Source organism: Babylonia areolata, chromosome 14 (genome assembly GCF_041734735.1).
Source record: "Babylonia areolata isolate BAREFJ2019XMU chromosome 14, ASM4173473v1, whole genome shotgun sequence".
Classification (NCBI taxonomy): Eukaryota; Metazoa; Mollusca; class Gastropoda; order Neogastropoda; family Buccinidae; genus Babylonia; species Babylonia areolata.
The window spans coordinates 14,516,978-14,536,148 of record NC_134889.1 but is presented as its reverse complement, the minus strand read 5'-3'; the positions used below and the strand labels follow the sequence as shown (position 1 = coordinate 14,536,148).

General features: G+C 39.3%; 1 protein-coding gene across 2 annotated transcripts in view; it reads right to left on the bottom strand.

The window, feature by feature from the left end:
• Nucleotides 1-753: 753 nt before the first annotated feature.
• LOC143289854 (uncharacterized) overlaps nucleotides 754-19,171 on the bottom strand; it is a 30,997-nt gene continuing 12,579 nt past the window's right edge. The window contains exons 2-4 of one of the 2 annotated variants that reach the window (XM_076599046.1): nucleotides 17,533-17,812; nucleotides 13,037-13,473; nucleotides 754-8,725 (exon numbers count right to left, since the gene is read on the bottom strand). In XM_076599046.1, the coding sequence (XP_076455161.1) occupies nucleotides 7,841-8,725; nucleotides 13,037-13,473; nucleotides 17,533-17,812 (1,602 nt within the window). In that variant the 3' untranslated portion in view covers nucleotides 754-7,840. The remainder of the gene's footprint in view (nucleotides 8,726-13,036; nucleotides 13,474-17,532; nucleotides 17,813-19,171) is intronic. The other variant, XM_076599047.1, reaches the window with a different exon arrangement.

The following is a 19,171-nucleotide window of genomic DNA, read 5'->3' as shown; positions in this document are numbered from 1 at the left end:
TACCCTCTGTGTAAATACTTTTTGGACATGTCAAATTATATAAGAACATTTTTCCTCATGTCAAAATATATAAGAATAGTTTTTGACACATCAAAATGTATAAGAATACTCTTGCACATGTCAAAACATCTGCATCAATACCATGCAAAACTGAAACAGTTATAATTGTCAGCACAGTGGGTTGCCCATACATTAGGTATATAGTGTGTTCTTCATTCAATCTGTTCTAATATTTCATAACAAACACCAATTTCCTGATTAGTGTGTGTGTGTGTGTGTGTGTGTGTGTGTGTGTGTGTGTGTGTTATGTGTGTGTGACAGAGAGAAAGAAATTGCATATGCACACAGCCATGGATATCTGCATGCAAGCTCAAGCACACATACCTTTGCTAACCCATACACTTCTAAAGATATATATATTTTTCTACACACACACACACACACACACACACATGTAATATATCAGTTCAAAACGTAAGCACACACAGACACACAGACACAGACACACACACACACTCATTTTACATGTTACTCAAAGTGAAAATATATTAAATTGAGAGGAAAAAAAAAGCCCCCCCCCAAAAAGAAAAAAAAAGAAGCACAAGTAATGTGAAATGTATAGAAGATGCTTACATATAAGTATACACAAGAAATACAGTCAATTACCCATGTCAATACAACAACATGTACAAGCCCACACTCCCCACTCTCTCTCTCCCACTCTCACCAGAATCAACGTTCCATGAGTCATCGGCAATTCTGTTGGAGTTTATTGGTCAAATTAAGGTGAAATTCCATTGGCCCCCCAAAAAATGAAGTCAAACTCGCATGTAAAGAACTCTTATGAATTTTCCATGCGAAGGAAAAAAGAGCTGTTCATCCACAGACATGAAATTTACCCACCAGTTTTGATTGAAATCAAACCACCAACTCAATCAAAGCCAGTAATCTGTGGCGAAAGTGAGAGAATTTCAAACACAGTCCTGTTGCCGTGGAAAATGTGATAAGAAGCAAAAGGGAAGCATCAAATTTGGGGAGAACAACATTTTCAATCTCAACGCAGCAGCAGGATGCTTGCAGCAACCTGATCTAGATTTGTTTTGATGGAGATCTCTTCATGATGTACAAGCGGCTAAGAAGGGAGCTGCATTGTGCTCAGTCAACCGATGGACCTGCTGGAGGGGGATCTCATCAAACGCTGTCTCTGTCGACAAAGGATCTGCCCAAAGATTAGCAAAATTCGCAATCAAAAAAAGAAAGTTTCCCAACAAAGTTTGTGCAAAGTTCATTTGAAATTCTGGGGTATGAATTTACACAATGAAAAACAGGTTTATGCAATTTTTTTTTCTCTAAATTTCAGTGCAAAGTTTTATCAGGTTTTCAGATCTATGGGATTCACCTTTGGTCTGGAATAATCACACAACAAATTGTTATGAAAAGGCTAAGGCACAAATCTTCATGGTCATTCATTAAAAAAAAAAAAAACAAACAAAAAAACCACAATTACCAATCTTCATCACCATTCATTTAAAGGAAACACACACACACACACACACACACACACACACACACGTGTATAACATAATAGTGATAACAAGTGCAAGTGCAGGTTACAACTAAACAATCCCTCCAACATTTAAAAATAACTTTGCAAAGATGAAAAAAAGAGGGGAAATTAAAAAAATAACAACAAAAATCCTTCAAAGGCTGCGATTGGGCGCCATTTGGATTCTCTCTGAGGGAGAGAGTCAATTGTATGCCTGATATGACTGCAGTTACATCCCCTGTAAATTCCTCAGGTATCCCAGCATTGGCAGTGAACTGTCATCTCCTATTGCAAGTGATCAAGAGACACCAATAATAGTTCTGTGTTGTTCTCAATCATAACAGGGAATGTCACAATCCAATGACTTCAAAAAGCAGCCCATGAATATTGATTTTTTTTTTTTTAAGAAGAAAACAAAGCAACAAAATATATCATGAAGAAAAAGAGGGTGTTTACTTATAGATTACCTTAAAAATAATCTATCTTTGCACCTATTATATATCTATGTATGGCTGTGTACTGGGTACTCAAATTGAGCAGCAGTGTTGGGGGTAATGCAACTGAAAAGATGGGGCAGCAAAAACAACAACAACAACTAATATATTCTTTCATGGTATTTCTGGCATTGGAACAACCAATATTTTCCAAACATTGACACAAAGTATTTTCTTCTGTGTGCACTGGCTGCCACTTCCACATGACTTTATACAGCAAAGTAAGCTGTTATTATGCATGTTAGTGTTTATCTTGGCTGGGCAGCTGCACTGCATTTTCTGTAACATGTATATATTTACAAGCCATTTTATCTGCTTGGTTTCAACAGAATACTGATTTTTGGTCATCAACAAACAGGGAGAAATGAAGGGAGATACAAGGCACAGACAGAGAGAGTGTGTGAGTATGCGGGTGTATGTATGGCTGGGTGAGAAAACAGAGTATTTGAGGACACACTTGGAGTGTGTGTGTATGTGTGTATGTTTGTGTGTGTGTGTGTGTGTGTGTGTGTGTGTGTGTGTGCACGCACATGCATGCATGTGTGTGTGTGTGTGTATGTGTGTATACAAACAAGCATGTGAGTGTGTGTGTTCACTGTTGTTATTCACACATCACTGACTCCTGTTTCTCCACACACATCGACACCTATGCTTATCCTGTCACTGCCTCCACAGTTTACCGTCAGGCCATCCACCAGAGATGACCCTGCACTACCACTTAATTGCTTCAGTGATGTTAAATAATACTTGCTCTGATTCAGTGCATGCTGAGCAACAACTATTTTGTACTTACTGATGACAATGATGATTTTTTCAGCAGGATAGACTGTCATATCATCGCCTCCGGTGTGGAGGTTTTCAAAATGATGATCCCTACAAAGCACAGACTCTTACAATAATGATCCTACAATGGAATAAGTTTTCACAATAATGATGTTACAAAGCACACATGGTCACAATAATAATCCTACAGTGGCACACATGGTCACAATAATAATCCTACAGTGGCACACATTGTCACAATGATGATCTCACAACAGCACAAAGTGTCACAATAATGATCCTGCAATGACACAAATTGTCTCAACAATGATCCTACAACATACATTGTCACAACAATGATACTACAATGACACAATCTGTCACAATGATGATCCTACAATAACACAAATTATCACAATGATGATACAACGATAACACAAATTGTCACAATGATGATCCTACAATAACACAAACTGTCACAATAATTATCCTTCAACAACACAAATTGTTACAATAATTATCCAACAATGACACAAACTGTTACAATAACGATCCTGCAACAACACAAATTGTCACAGTAATGATGCCACTGTGACAAACATTGTCACAATAATGATTCTATGGTGGCACATATTGTCACAATAATGATCTCACAATGACAAAAAATGTCAGAATAATGATCACACCATGAAATAGTGTTTCAATAATTACCTACTGTGACACAAATTGTCACAATGATCCTATAACAACAAAAACTGTCACAATAACGTTCCTATATGACACACATTATCACAACGATCCTACAAAGTTAGAAATTGTCACAATAAATGAATTAGGGAAGGGGTAAGGAAGGAAACTTGAGCAATACTTGTGATAAAGAAAAACAAAGCAAAAAAGAGAAAAAAAAAACATCCTTGATTTGAACAAACCATTACCAAATACTGTATGAGGAGTGTGATCACAAAGTCTGTATATCAACAATACAAAACAAAATATGCATAACATTTTTAATTCCAAAGCTGTAATAATGTACACATGCCAACAAAAATAGCCCGCAATACTCTTTCCCTGCATTATCATAATGTATCTTTTTGAGCAGAAACACGATATCAAGTATACATGTTTTCATATTAAAGACATGTAACTGTAAACAATGTAACGTGACCATCCTATAACACTGGAGTTCTGGAATGCTTATTACTGACACATTTACCCAGACACACACACACAGACACAGACACACATGCACATTCATCCACATGCTGTTCACTTACTAATTAAAAGAAATTTCTTATGCAGAGTTTCTAATGTCAAAAACTATTATTTTTCAACATCAGCATCACCAGGGGTAAAAATAGACCTGGTATTTCATTGGAAGACTCCATAAAATGGATGGCCCTCATTTTTGTCAACCTAGCCTGTGCAGTTCAAGTCAGTCTTTATGCTGGAGGTCACAGGATGCTGGACTCCCTGTACCCAAAGCCAGCTGAGACTAAAGGAAGAATTCCATCAGCCCCCCTAAATTATGTGAAATCCGCATATGAAGAGGTAGTGTAAAATTTCGCATGCAAAAAAAAAGAAAAAAAAAAGACCTCTTCATCCACTGACATAAAACGTACCTAACAGTTCTGATTGAAACCATGTCACCATTACAATCAAAGCAAGCGCTCTGCGTCAAAATAAATAAAGAAATTTGTATGCAATCCTGTTGCTGTGGAAAACGTTACATGTGAAGCAAAGAGGAAGCATTGAATTTGGGTGAACAACGTTCTGAAGCTCAGGCAGCGGCAGGATGCTCATAAAAACCTGATCAGGGAGCTTGGTTTTGATGGAGATCTCTTCACGATAGATAAGCAGCTAACACGAGGGAGCCATTTGCCCAAATAATGGTAGAGGAGGATCTCATCAAACACACTGCCTCAGCCAAGAAGGGATCTGACCCAAAATTTTAATTGGCCTGCAAAGTGAAAAGTTTCACTCCCTCGTGCGAAAGAAAACTTTTGCTGTGAATGAACTTCATGTGAAATTTGGTCCATGATTTTACGCAGTGACAAAAAGGTTTATGCAATTTCTTTTTTTTTTTTTCTTCCAGTGAAAAATTTTGCATGTTGATTTCAAATCTGTTTTTCTGGTCTTTGGATTTCACCATACAAGCTTCCACAACGACCAGAAAAAATGCAGAAAGATCCCCCCTATCCTTATTCCTCTTTCTGGGCTGCAAGATGTCAAAAACAAGAAAAGATCTGGAGTAAAATTATGCTCCCCATGTTAGAATGAGAATCTCTGTGGCAGACCCTGCAGAAAATATCATTCTTTTCTTCTTTTCCTTTTTATAATAATAACAACAATAATGATAATGATAATAACAATAATAATGATGATGATAATAATAATAACAATCATAATGATGCTACTACTATGAACTGCAACTTCCGCAAGTACAACTACTACTACTATGTTGGATATTTTTAGTGTGCCCTACCATAGCACTGAGACCCAGAGCAATAATGTAATACCCATTATCAGGAAGGTACAAAGTAAGAATTTGTTATTCATTCATCTATTCCTTTATCAAATAATTCACTCATTCATGTACGTACCTATTTACCTACTTATCTTCCTTTTTTTTGAGAAATGGGATTTTTTTTAAAGATGTACAAAAAGACACGTCGGCAGAAGATGACTGCTGATATTAAGATTTATTCAAAGAATCAATTCATAGAAAAACCATTGTTTTAGATGTTCAGCTGTCCAATAATGCTGCCATGCAAAAGATTCGGCTTCCTCTTGTAAATGAAATATTGTTTCCTCTCTCTCTCTCTTTTAAATTTTTTTTATTAACTTTTGTGCATGCATCAGTCACTTTGACTCTAGTCACCTCAAGTTGCCTTTTAGTGATATGTTACACCGCCTCTTCAAAGGAGGAGGAGGTGGGGGGGGGGGGGATGTTTAATGCTAAAGTCCTATATATTTTGGTTGTAAGATACACCTAAGCCAGTCATAAGATTGTCAGGGATATTAACTCTTCCCCTCTCCCTCTGGCACCAAAAGCTTCCATCACCAACTTTGTTTTTAATGCATCATCAAAAGAACATAAAACATGCAAACAAATCAAAACTAAACTCCAGCAGTTTTAAAGGAAAGTTTTCAAGATGTTTGATGTACACAAATGAATTACTGTATGCAGCCAACATATTTAGAAATAGCCAATGTTGGGCAGCCAAAATATTATGCACATGTTCCTGAGTACTTTGAGCAAACTCAGTTGAATCTTTTCATTGTAAACTGGGTCCACCAGGCAGCCAAACAGTGTCTGATAATTTACAGTATTTCAAGGCTCCAGAGCAAATAAATCATGACAAGTGGAAACCCATGGCTGAATGTCTGTCACTCTTGCAGTGAACATAACTACACAGCAAGGTTAATGGCAAAGTTTTCAATGGGTGCAGTACTGAACAAACATGCAAAATCTTCACCTCACTCCTTGCAAACAGACACTACAGTGTTTTGGAAGTCAGAACATTTTCAGGTGAAGGAACACTATTGCGTTTTTGCTGACTGGTAATGTTTCACGTGGCACTCGTTTGATCAGATGACTTACTGATATAATATCATCAATACGTGTAACATCAAAAGGAAAGTTTGGTTGGGCTACCACACAGTATGCCGAATGTAGATGAGCAATGTTTAACTGCATTCATGTCAACAATGGCGAATCTAACGAGCTCTTCTCAGAATGTTGCAACTGAAAGCAGACAACCACATCAGCATTTCACTGTCACTTTTAAGCCCTTGAACTGATACAAAGGGAAGGTTCAGTTGTTGTAGGGGTGGTTGAAGTCGATGAAGACATGGGAGCCAAGCGATCTGTCAGATGAATCAGACACTGACAACACATCAGAGGTTAGTACAGGGAGAGGGGTGGAGACGTGTCTGTCACACAACACAGGAAGAAAGGGCACTGCAAGCTGTGATGAAAATGAATGAGGGGGTGTTTCTACAGTTTCTGACGCATGACTGGCATGAAGACTTCAGATTTTTCTGACTTTTATGGCTCTTCTAGTCAGGCACTTGTCAGCTGAAGCCACACCCCCTTTGACAATCTTTCACATCTGTAAATAATATGTCTTAGTTAAATGTTTTTTGGGTGTGTATTTTTTTTTACATCTTGAAAATTACAACACATCAACAAGGTATTTGGTGAACCTGTAGACTTTCCTGTTTACCATGTTTCCACTGACATAATTAAACTGTATGAGTGTGTGGTTATGCTGAAGGCAAAATTTGGAGAACTTTCCACATGGTCCACAAAACTGTGACACTGAAGTAAGACTATTTTCACATGTCTTAACCCAACATGTCAATAATCAGTTCTGAAGAAGGTTTCATTTCTGACTTTTGTTTTGCATTTTTTTGTGATTTTTTCCTAACCCATACAAATATTCCATCTGTAGGGAAAAAAAAGTGGAGAAAACTCACCATAGTAAGTGAGTTGATGCTGTTCATTGATCACACACACATGCAGGGGATAAAACATCTCACAATGAAGATTATATAGTCCGTTTCAGCGTTTGGTTGTTGATGGAAACATAAACATGATCCAGACTTTTCCCACCTTAAACAAGTCAAGTCTGTCTGTCTAAATGACAGGGAAAACAGTCACAAACTTAAAAGGTCACTTGTACAAAACGCTGGGCATGACAGTTGCAGCTCACAAACACTGGTAAAGAATGTTGGAGATAAAACATCTGACAATGAGGATACTACAGTCCATTTCAGCACTTGCTTGGTGATGGAAACAAAAACATGATCCAGACTTTTCCCACCTTAAACAAGTCAAGTCTGTCTGTTAAAATGACAGGGAAAACAGTCACAAACTTAAAAGATTACTCGTACAAAATGGTGGGCATGATAGGTGCTGCTCGCAAACAATGGCAAAGAAAAAAAAAGATGAAATGCTAACTATATGACAAAAGTCTTAACGTTGTCTTGTTTTTTTGTTGTTGTTTTTTTGGAAAGCATTTTCCCAGAAGACTGATCAGCACTGTGAAGAGTGCTGACTGGACCCCGATTTATCATACACACTACCTCGTGTTTCTCGGGACATCCCCTCCTCAAACACCATCCCCTCCTTGCTCTTTGGGCCACCTTCCTTCCCCCCACCATCCTCCTCAGTGGATGACGGCTCTGAGCTTTCCTTGGCCGTGCATGACTGGAGCGAGTGAGGGAGTGAGGACGGCTGAACCACAGTCTTCTTGTCTGTGTTATGACAGCTGGAGATGCAGGACAGATTAGAGGTTTGCTCCATACTGCTTGTCACGGGAGTGTTCAGGTTTAGAAGCTCCTCCCCTGCTTTCACGCTCTCCTTTTCCTCCCCCTTGGGAGAGCAGGCACATTTGTCTAACGCTTCCTGCTGATCGCTAATGGCAATGGAGCCCACCCCCGAGGATGACGGTGCCAAGGATCTGTTGCCCAGCGACCCAAAGAAGTCGGAGTTCTCCAAGGACGTGTCTTCGTTCTCAACTGGCTCCAGACTTTGAATGACAGGCAGAGGTAAAGAACTGGGGTCCATGGACCTGTCTTCGTTTTCCACAGGCTCAGAGCCAGAGGACACTAGGAGCGACGGATGACCGGCGCTGACCCCTCCAGCAGGGGTCACGGAGTTCCCCACTTCCTGTGGTAATCCACGAGAAGATATCTGCTGAAGCTGATGATGCCGGACAACGATACTGCTGTCTGCTGCTGATGGCTTTTGAGAATCCTGTGTCGGGTGAGGTAAGACAGTGGGTAAGGCCGCTAAACCTGTCCTTGTGTTGGAGTTATGGCCCATGCTGCTGCCACAGGTGGCGGTGGTGGACAGGTGTTCCACAATGGAGGTTGGTGGCAGCTCAGTGAACTCCGGCCTGGCTGAGACACCAGTCTTCTGGAAGCAAACCGACCGTCATGAATCACATGTGCATATCTTTGAAACAGCATTCTGACACACAATGCTGATACAGTTATAATCATGCTCACACCTCACAGACTGGGAGCTCATGGCATTTACAATAAAAGCTGTACATACAGATTCATACATATGTTCAAGTACAACATACCATACATAAACATGAGACTGCATATATAAACCCGCAAATATATACACACACAATTTACACAACCAGCAAAAGTTCATGAAGCACACTAGTCTATAGGTAGGCAGAATGGAAGAGGTGAGTTCTGAGAGACTTTTTATCTAACGTTTTTATATATGTTGAAGAATCTTCACGTTTATTAACTTGCATGCCTCTTAACCCCATGAGTGACCAAGACAGAAATTTCCATCCCCTTAAGGTGTGCAAAAAAGTGCCCTGAAGATAGAAATTTCCATCCCCTTAAGGTGTGCAAAAAAGTGCCTGAAGATAGAAATTTCCATCCCCTTAAGGTGTGCAAAAAAAGTGCCAGAAGACAGAAATTTCCATTCCCTTAAGGTGTGCAAAAAAAGTGCCTGAAGACAGAAATTTCCATCCCCTTAAGGTGTGCAAAAAAAGTGCCCGAAGATAGAAATATCCATCCCTTAAGGTGTGCAAAAAAAGTGCCTGAAGATAGAAATTTCCATCCCTTAAGGTGTGCCAAAAAAGTGCCTGAAGATAGAAATTTCCATCCCCTTAAGGTGTGCAAAAAAAGGTGCCCGAAGATAGAAATTTCCATCCCCTTAAGGTGTGCAAAAAAAGTGCCTGAAGATAGAAATTTCCATCCCTTAAGGTGTGCCAAAAAAGTGCCTGAAGATAGAAATTTCCATCCCCTTCAGGTGTGCAAAAACAGTGCCCTGAAGATAGAAATTTCCATCCCCTTAAGGTGTGCAAAAAAAGTGCCAGAAGATAGAAATTTCCATTCCCTTCAGGTGTGCAAAAACAGTGCCTGAAGATAGAAATTTCCATCCCCTTAAGGTGTGCAAAAAAAGCGCCTGAAGACAGAAAGTTCCATTCCCTTAAGGTGTGCAAAAAAAGTGCCCGAAGATAGAAATTTCCATCCCCTTAAGGTGTGCAAAAAAAGTGCCTGAAGATAGAAATTTCCATCCCCTTAAGGTGTGCAAAAAAAGCGCCAGAAGACAGAAATTTCCATTCCCTTAAGGTGTGCAAAAAAAGTGCCAGAAGATAGAAATTTCCATCCCCTTCAGGTGTGCAAAAAAAGTGCCTGAAGATAGAAATTTCCATCCCCTTCAGGTGTGCAAAAAAAGTGCCAGAAGATAGAAATTTCCATCCCCTTCAGGTGTGCAAAAAAAGTGCCTGAAGATAGAAATTTCCATCCCCTTAAGGTGTGCAAAAAAAGTGCCTGAAGATAGAAATTTCCATCCCCTTAAGGTGTGCAAAAAAAGTGCCTGAAGATAGAAATTTCCATTCCCTTAAGGTGTGCCAAAAAAGTGCCTGAAGATAGAAATTTCCATCCCCTTAAGGTGTGCAAAAAAAGTGCCCGAAGATAGAAATTTCCATCCCCTTCAGGTGTCCAAAAAAAAGTGCCCGAAGATAGAAATTTCCATCCCCTTAAGGTGTCCAAAAAAAGTGCCCGAAGATAGAAATTTCCATCCCCTTCAGGTGTCCAAAAAAAGTGCCCAGAGATAGAAATTTCCATCCCCTTAAGGTGTCCAAAAAAAGTGCCCAAAGATAGAAATTTCCATCCCCTTAAGGTGTGCAAAAAAAAGTGCCTGAAGATAGAAATTTCCATCCCCTTAAGGTGTGCAAAAAAAGTGCCCAAAGATAGAAATTTCCATCCCCTTCAAGTGTGCTAAAAAAAAGTGTCTAAAGATGGAAATTTCTATCCCCTTAAGGTGTGCCAAAAAAGTGCCCGAAGATAGAAATTTCCATCCCCTTAAGGTGTCCAAAAAAAGTGCCCGAAGATAGAAATTTCCATCCATATCATTGTAGGAATTTCCCCAATTGCAAAATCATTTTGAATTTATGTGAAACTGTCATAATTGGAAAGTGTGTTCATTTTCCTTTCTGAAAAATAAAGGCAATATATTCTTCTTCTTCTTTGTTCATGGGCTGTGACTCCCACGTTTACTCGAAAACATGAATGGGATTTTACGTGTATGATTGTTTTTTAGGTTATATACATACTTTCTTTTAGTAGCTTGAATGCTAGAATTTTTTTCTTCTAATTATCACCCTCTGTGACCAAAACATCCCTTAGCAAACAGTTGTCGCTGAGCATGAATTAGGTTTGGCACTGAAGAAAGGAATAAACCATACATAAATCACCAAATGAAAAAGTATGTTTTGCTCATAATATATTGAACTGCACTGTACTGTGTTGTATTTCATTATATCATTCAAATGTGTGGGGTTTTTAAATCTTTTTTTTATTAGAATATGGAAATATATACACAAACATGGGTTTTACCTGTTATACTATGCTCAACCCCTTCATCACACCCCCCTTCCCCCACCCCCCACCTCCATCACCCTGACACACACACCCTCCTTAATGGAATAGATGACAAACATAATATTCATGGAGGAATTTCATAAACATCATTAATGAAAACATAAAAAGTAAAAGACACACACACACACACACACACACACACACACACACACACACACACACACACACAAAGAAGGAGAAAAAAAAGAAGAAACAAATGAAGCAATGAATAGATGATGAGATATTCACAAACTTTAAGACATACAGGTGGTATATATGCAAATGCTTATAAAGTAATCATAAATGGGGAATAGATAACAACATTAGAGTTTTACCTTGGGAGAATATTGCTGAGTATGTATCACTGATTAATGAGCTCGACTCTTACGCATTTTTCATAAAGAATTTTAAAGATATGTTTTCTAACAATTCACTTCTTTTTCAATTTTGTGCTTTACTACCTCCGCAACACATATGTTTGGTAAGACAATAATCATTATCAACTTTGAATAAACAAATATATGATTTATTAATGAAAAAAAAAAAAAAAAAAAAAAAAATCAAATCAAAAGTAGCATATTGTTTTAAATGTTTATCCAAACCAAAAAGGACAAAGTCATGTTAAATTTTTGTGTTGGAAGACATTTTCATTGATCTGCCTTTCAACAGAATACCAAGATTCACAAACAAGTCTGCAAATCCATTTTAAGTGTTGAACAGAATCTCCATCATCCTCACAATCTATTGAAACTGTAACACTTATTGCAGCAAAAACGTACTTGTAGCAAAAAACAAACAAACAAACAAAAAATGTGGACTTTTGAATTTGTCAGTCTGACATCATAAATTTTTGCAAAATCAAATGCAGAAAATCTTTCATGACACTGGAGTATTTACTTCTTTTTTTTTTCCATTTTCCCTTTCTCCCTCTCTCTCTTCCTCTCTCACTCTCTCTCCTACACTGATGTATATAAACAAATGTTGCCAGAGCACAACACTCAGCTTGCCTTACAACTAGTTACATGACTGATATGAACACACACACACACACACAAAACGGTAAGCACACTTCAAACTCACGCCACACTAATCTCACTTCAGCAGCCAAGAGGTCAAGTCCATGAGTGTACGTCCACCCACAAAAGTGGAGCGGTGGCCAAGTGGTTAATTCACCCAACCAGGAAGTGAGTGCTCACTGGTTCGACTCCCACACACAGACCGGGATTTTACTCTCCCCTCCATTAGACCTCGAGCTATGATCAGGGTGCTGTTCATTCAGATGAGAAAATAAACCCAGGTCCTTTGTGCAGGAAGTGCTTTAGCACTCCAAGAAGAACCCACGGCAACAAAACAGTTGTATCCTGTCAAAAGTGTTCTGAAGTAAAAGCCACTTTGATAGAAAAACATAAAAACAGCTTTTCAGACAGAAAAAAAAAGAGGTGCTGTACTGAAACAATGCACTCTCCCCTCACCCCCCCCCACCCCCCCCCCCCCCCCACACACACACCCCTCCATCCCCGCCACCGCCCGCCCCCATCCCCTTATGCATCCCCAGAGGGAGAACAACCCCTACTTTCGCACAGAGAAATCTGCTGTGACAAAAATATAATAAAATACAATACAATACAACTCTATGCAACGCAACACACCACACCACAAACTAATACAATATAGAACAACATAATACAAAACAAAACAACACAACAGAATACAACTTAATACAACACTACAAAAAAACCAAAAAAACAACACAACACAACACACCACAACACAACGCAATGCAAAAAAAAAAAAGAAAATCCCCCCAAAAAAACCGTGAACAAGACCGTACTACTGTGTCAGCGCCGACAGCCTCCCCATCCCCGTCCTCAGCAGCCGTCTGGAGGCTGAGCAAGTACGCCGCCACGTACATCTCCTTTTGCTTCTGGAGGTCCACCACCTTGGTGGCCCCTTCCTCCCTGCAACCATCCGTGGCAAACGTTCCGCAGCTCCCGTCTGTCGAGGGAGACACGGGGCCGGTCGACACAGATGCATAGCCAGGGCAGGCGTTAGGGGTGCTGGAGGAGGGAAAGGAAGGGCAGGGGGGGTAAAAACCGGGGCTCGTCTTCCCTGCTGGGGGGCTGAGGTCGTTGGTGCTGGTGCCGGTGCCGGTGCCGGCATGGTGGTGGTGGTGGTGGTGGTGGTGGCTGGATGGAGGGGGAGGAGGTTTGATGGCAGGGGGTGCAAGGTCAAGGTGGATCTGCTCAGACCTCTGCTGGCCCATGACATCTGCTCAGAGGGGTGAATAGATAATGAATGAATAGTGGAATAAATGAATAAATACATGAATGAATAGATAAATAAACAAATAAATACATAAATGAGTATATTGTTAAACACAGAGACAGACAGAAGTACAAATATATAACACAAATACATACATACATACATACGTACATACATACATACATACATACATACATACATACATTCGTACATACATGTATATTACACAGACAGACAGACAGATAGATACATAGATAAATATAGATAGATACAGATATACAAAGACAGATAAATACAAGAAAATCAGACTAACAAACAAATACAGATAAATCAATAAATAAATACATTAATAAGTCCACTGATAAACAAACAGATGAATAAATTACATATAAGAGAAAACTACACGTACTATGAAAACAAACATCGTACATACTTTGGCCTGAAATAGCCCCTTTGCAAAGCCCTAGACACAGTGGACATGAATTCACTGCACTGATGACCATAAAAGGCTGTGGGATCTTTAACCTTTAATCTCAGCTTAAGGAAATACTGGATGTGTCCCAGACTACTGAAGGAAATACTGGATGTGTCTCAGACGACTTAAGGAAATACTGGATGTGTCTCAGACTACTGAAGGAAATACTGGATGTGTCCCAGACTACTTAAGGAAATACTGGATGTGTCCCAGACTACTAAAGGAAATACTGGATGTGTCCCAGACGACTTAAGGAAATACTGGATGTGTCCCAGACTACTTAAGGAAATACTGGATGTGTCCCAGACTACTTAAGGAAATACTGGATGTGTCCCAGACTACTTAAGGAAATACTGGATGTGTCCCAGACTACTTAAGGAAATATTGGATGTGTCCCAGACTACTTAAGGAAATACTGGATGTGTCCCAGACTACTTAAGGAAATACTGGATGTGTCCCGATGTGTCCCAGACTACTTAAGGAAATACTGGATGTGTCCCAGACTACTTAAGGAAATACTGGATGTGTCCCAGACTACTTAAGGAAATACTGGATGTGTCCAAGACTAGTCATAATATGTGTTAAAAGGGGGTGTCTTGGAAGCAGGGTAGGAAGAAAGAGAAGAAAGGAACAGGGTAGGATCGCTGGTAGAGGATAGGTGCATGTTCCACTCTTTCCTCGTAACACAAGCAGGGTCTAACTAAAGTGGTACATCTGGGACACACACACACACACACACACACACACATGCACACACACACACAAAACCCAAGGTCAAAAACAATAACAAATCATATGCTGGACAGCATTGCCATGCAAGACTGATAAAACATACCTTATTATCTTAACAAGAGAAATATTCATTTGTGGTTTAAAACACATAAATAATAAATGAGAAACACAGTCATTCAACATGAAAACATAAAAGCTCTCAAATGTTTGGAGGCAAACCTAGAGCAAACCATGCATTCAACCAATCTTTACAGTAGACAACAACACAACAAAAACCCACAAAAGGTAACTTAGAGTTTATCACATATATCATCTGACAGCCATACACATGCAATGATAATCACAGTAAAGGGATAGGCATGAAATAGCGTACTAAAAATAAGCGTAGTCGTATAATACAAATATGCAGTTTCACAGTAATTTGGGTTACGAGTTTGAGTTATTATCAATTTGTGTTAAGTCAAATCTCACGCACATACACTCAAGCATACATTTGTATGGAGTCGCATATTCATTATCAAGTAGCGTTGTTTAACAGCTGAACTGACATTGGAATGAAGCTGCATTTGGTTCTGTTTGTTTTAGATTTTGGAACAAAGAAATGTTTGCCTGAAGCCAGTGAAGGAAAGATATAATAACTTGCCATCGTATGGTTGCTGTCTCTTTAAATGCATGTGGCTTTCTTTTGGACTGACATTGTTACAACTCACTCAAGCTGTCCTGTCTCACACCCACAACCTTACTGCACACACTCAAAATCTTGTTCAGCATATTCTTATTTTTTTACAGCAAAACCCCCATACCAACATATAAAAGAGAAAGTTAAAACATCAATATGTTGTCCAGACAAATTAAACAACACCACATGTAACTTTTTACCATTCCTTCATTCAATGTTCAGCAGTGCACACTCTCCCAAAGAAATCTATGCAAAGAAGTAAAACAAGCTCCATTAGCTTACTACAAACAATCAGTGATATGAGATACTGTACACAAGATACGATTGACGACAACAAGCATGCAGTATTAATGAACTCCCGTTAACCACCATGCAATTTCAGTTAAGACTGAACTATGCAATATTAGCCGTTTCAGTTAAGACTGAACAAATCTCCACTTTGTCTCTACAAAGTATATCACTGGTACACTTATTACCTGGGGAAAATAGTTACCAAGCAAAATGCCTCTGGTAAACTTTTAGCAATCTTAGTGTACCAGCTATAAGACTCACTCTCAGTGAACTTGAATTTTATCAACCACATTACAATTGTGTGTGTTGTCCAATGCGCGCACACCCACACATGTAAATTCCTCAACACACATTTAACCTGTAGATTTGTTCACCTTGAATACCATATCATTACCTTACACACAAAATGGGTAGGGCAAGCCTCAAAATTGAATTTAGGAGTTGCTAACCAAAAAGTAGTTACCTATACACAGCTACTACACACTTATCACCCTGTAGTTCTTCATCACTCAACTCTTACATTGTTCCCTTGGTATGTCAACAACTGACAAACCCACTGACATAATTATCACTGAAGAAAAAGCATACAGTCTGTGGCCAAAGGCAGAATGGTTTAAACTTTAGGCTCACATTCTTTTGCTTCCTAAGAAGACCTCTCCAATCACTTGACTGACTGGCTGGCTGGCTGTAAACTTGAGTAAGTATCACTGCATAATTAAGGTCTGACAAGAGACAAGGCCTTCAAGACTCACTTGTGATACACGCTTTATCCCATAAAGGAATCGTCACGGGAAAAAAACCTGTTAAAATGTGTTCTGTATAAATAAATATATATATATCAATATGCTTGGAAGAAAGACAAAAAAGGGGTGTGCGAGCGGGATCAAACCATGCATGTTCAGTTCCGAAGCAACTGGACTTATCCACAACACTGTGACGCAACCAGCAACCAAATTTTATATCAAAAGTTATGTTGTTGTTGTTGTTTTTTTTACTGTGATAAATATATTATTGTACCGGAGGTAATAACACCATTTAACTTAAGTTTTTTCTTATTTTTTTTTATATCTTGATTATTCAAGAAATTCTGTTGTTTTGGCAGTAAAGGAGATGCTGCCATCGCCTCAGGCACACTGCAACATGTAGCTATTTTCTCAAGATCTGCAGAGACCAGTCTAGACAAGGCTGACCGAAACTCAGGTCGATTCAAAACTCAGGTTGATTCATGTTTTCTTTTATATTCATTCTAGCTAATTCAGTGTCCACTTAAGAATATTTATATGCAGCAAACTTGTCGATGGTGTGGCTAGTGTCACTGTATGTGTTCTGTGCTGAACTTGTATTCCTTTTCTTTTCATTATGAATAAGAAAAACTAGGTCATGCCATCTTCTTACCAAACATAACCTATGTTCCGGAAACTAGGAAGCATAATATGGTGTTTTTGGAACCAGAACAAGCCTCAACAAAATAAACCGTTAATGATCTGGATATACGACTTAATTCAGATGATTTACAGTCTATCAATGGTATGACTGTGAAGAATTTTTTCCCACTATGTTTAAGCAAAATTTGGCACTGGCAGACAAAGTACTTCCAGAGAAAATGGCACTGTTAAAGTTTACCATGAACACACTGATATACGCACACACACACGCACACACACACACACATACACACACACACACACACATGCACACACACACACACACACACACAACTCAACAACGGATTATAACACAGACTCATTTTGATAACAAAAGTGAGTCAAAAATGACTGACACAGAGGGACACAACACCCCTCTCCACCCCACCCCCCACACCCAGAAAAAAAAGACAAAAAAAAAAAGAAAAGAAAAAGAAAAAGTCCAAAATACGGATCATTACCTCGATAGCTCCGCTGCCGTCGCTCAAAGTCTTCGTGCAGCGCTCGCAGGAGGAACATCTGAGTGCCTTCTTCTTTCAGGGACGCACACAGCGCGTTGTACGCCTCCGCCCCTTTCTTCTCTAGTATGTTCAGGAACTTGGACGCCTGTTTCTGCCGTGTCTGCTGGCACAGGATCTCCTCACAGTCCTCCTCCGACAGCACGTGCTGGGATCGCAGGAAGTCCGTGTGCCGGTCGGGGATGAGTGAGCGGGTCAACATCTGACGAAGGGAGGTCAACACCTGGGTCACAGAGACACTGGAGAGTGAGAAACCTCACAGTGCACGGTCTTCTAGCCAGCGAGCTAGCAATCACAATCGCATATTGGTGATGACGTTGATGATGATGATGATGATGATACTACTACTATTACTAATGATGATGATGATTATGATGATCACAATAATGAAAAAAAAAAATATAGATATATTTTTTTTAATAAAGATAAAAAAAAAAATAATGATAATAATTATAACAACAACAACAACAATCATCATCATCATCACAATACGACTACTTCTATCGCCGCTACCACTACTAGTACTACTTCTACTCATTACAATATAATGAACAGCTACAAAAATAGCTAGCAATGAGCAATAATAGCAATAACGATAACATGAACTTATATAGCAACTGATCTCTAAATAGGACTCTAGGCATTTTACAAAAACAGGCACACACACACACACACACACACACAATGTTGCATGTTGAGAATAATACTAACAATAATGGTAATGATATTCATAATACTAATAATAATGCTAATAATAATGCTAATAATAATAATCACAACTTGAAGAGCAAATCTTCAAAACTTGTTGTTCCCAGGATTTGAAAAGAGGACTTCATTCTAAAGTCGAAGTGTGCACACAGGTCCACAAACTGGTAAACATGTAGTAACCACCTGTATTTTCATCCAAAGATTTCAAGGGATGCATACAGATATTGCATACACTCACACAGAGACGCAGGCTGACCAAGACACACACATGCATGTGAATAACACACAAACACGCACACACACACACACACACCACATCATATGCTCCCACCCCTTTCTTCTCCAATACGTTCAGAAACTTGGACGCCTGTTTCTGACACACACACACACACAGAGGAAATGCACACAAATCATGCTGATGAGGACAACAACGAGAATGAAACCAAGCATAAACAATGTGTTAACACTTGTCAAAATATTGAAGAACACAGCTATTGTCCATCATTATGAAAACACACGGACACAGAGTGGTGAATGAGTGTGTGTGTGTGTGTGTGTGTGTGTTGGAGAAAAAGAGAGAGAGAGAGAGAGAGAGTGTGTGTGTGTGTGTGTGTGTGTGTGATAGAGAAAAAGAGAGAGAGAGAGAGAGAGAGAGAGAGAGAGAGAGAGAGTGTGTGTGTGTGTGTGTGTGTGTGTGTGTGTGAGTGATAGAGAAAAAGAGAGAGAGAGAGAGAGAGTGTGTGTGTGTGTGTGTGTGTGTGTGTGATAGAGAAAAAGAGAGAGAGAGAGAGAGAGAGAGAGAGTGTGTGTGTGTGTGTGTGTGTGTGTGTGTGTGTGTGTGTGTGTGTGTGATAGAGAGAGAGAGAGAGAGAGA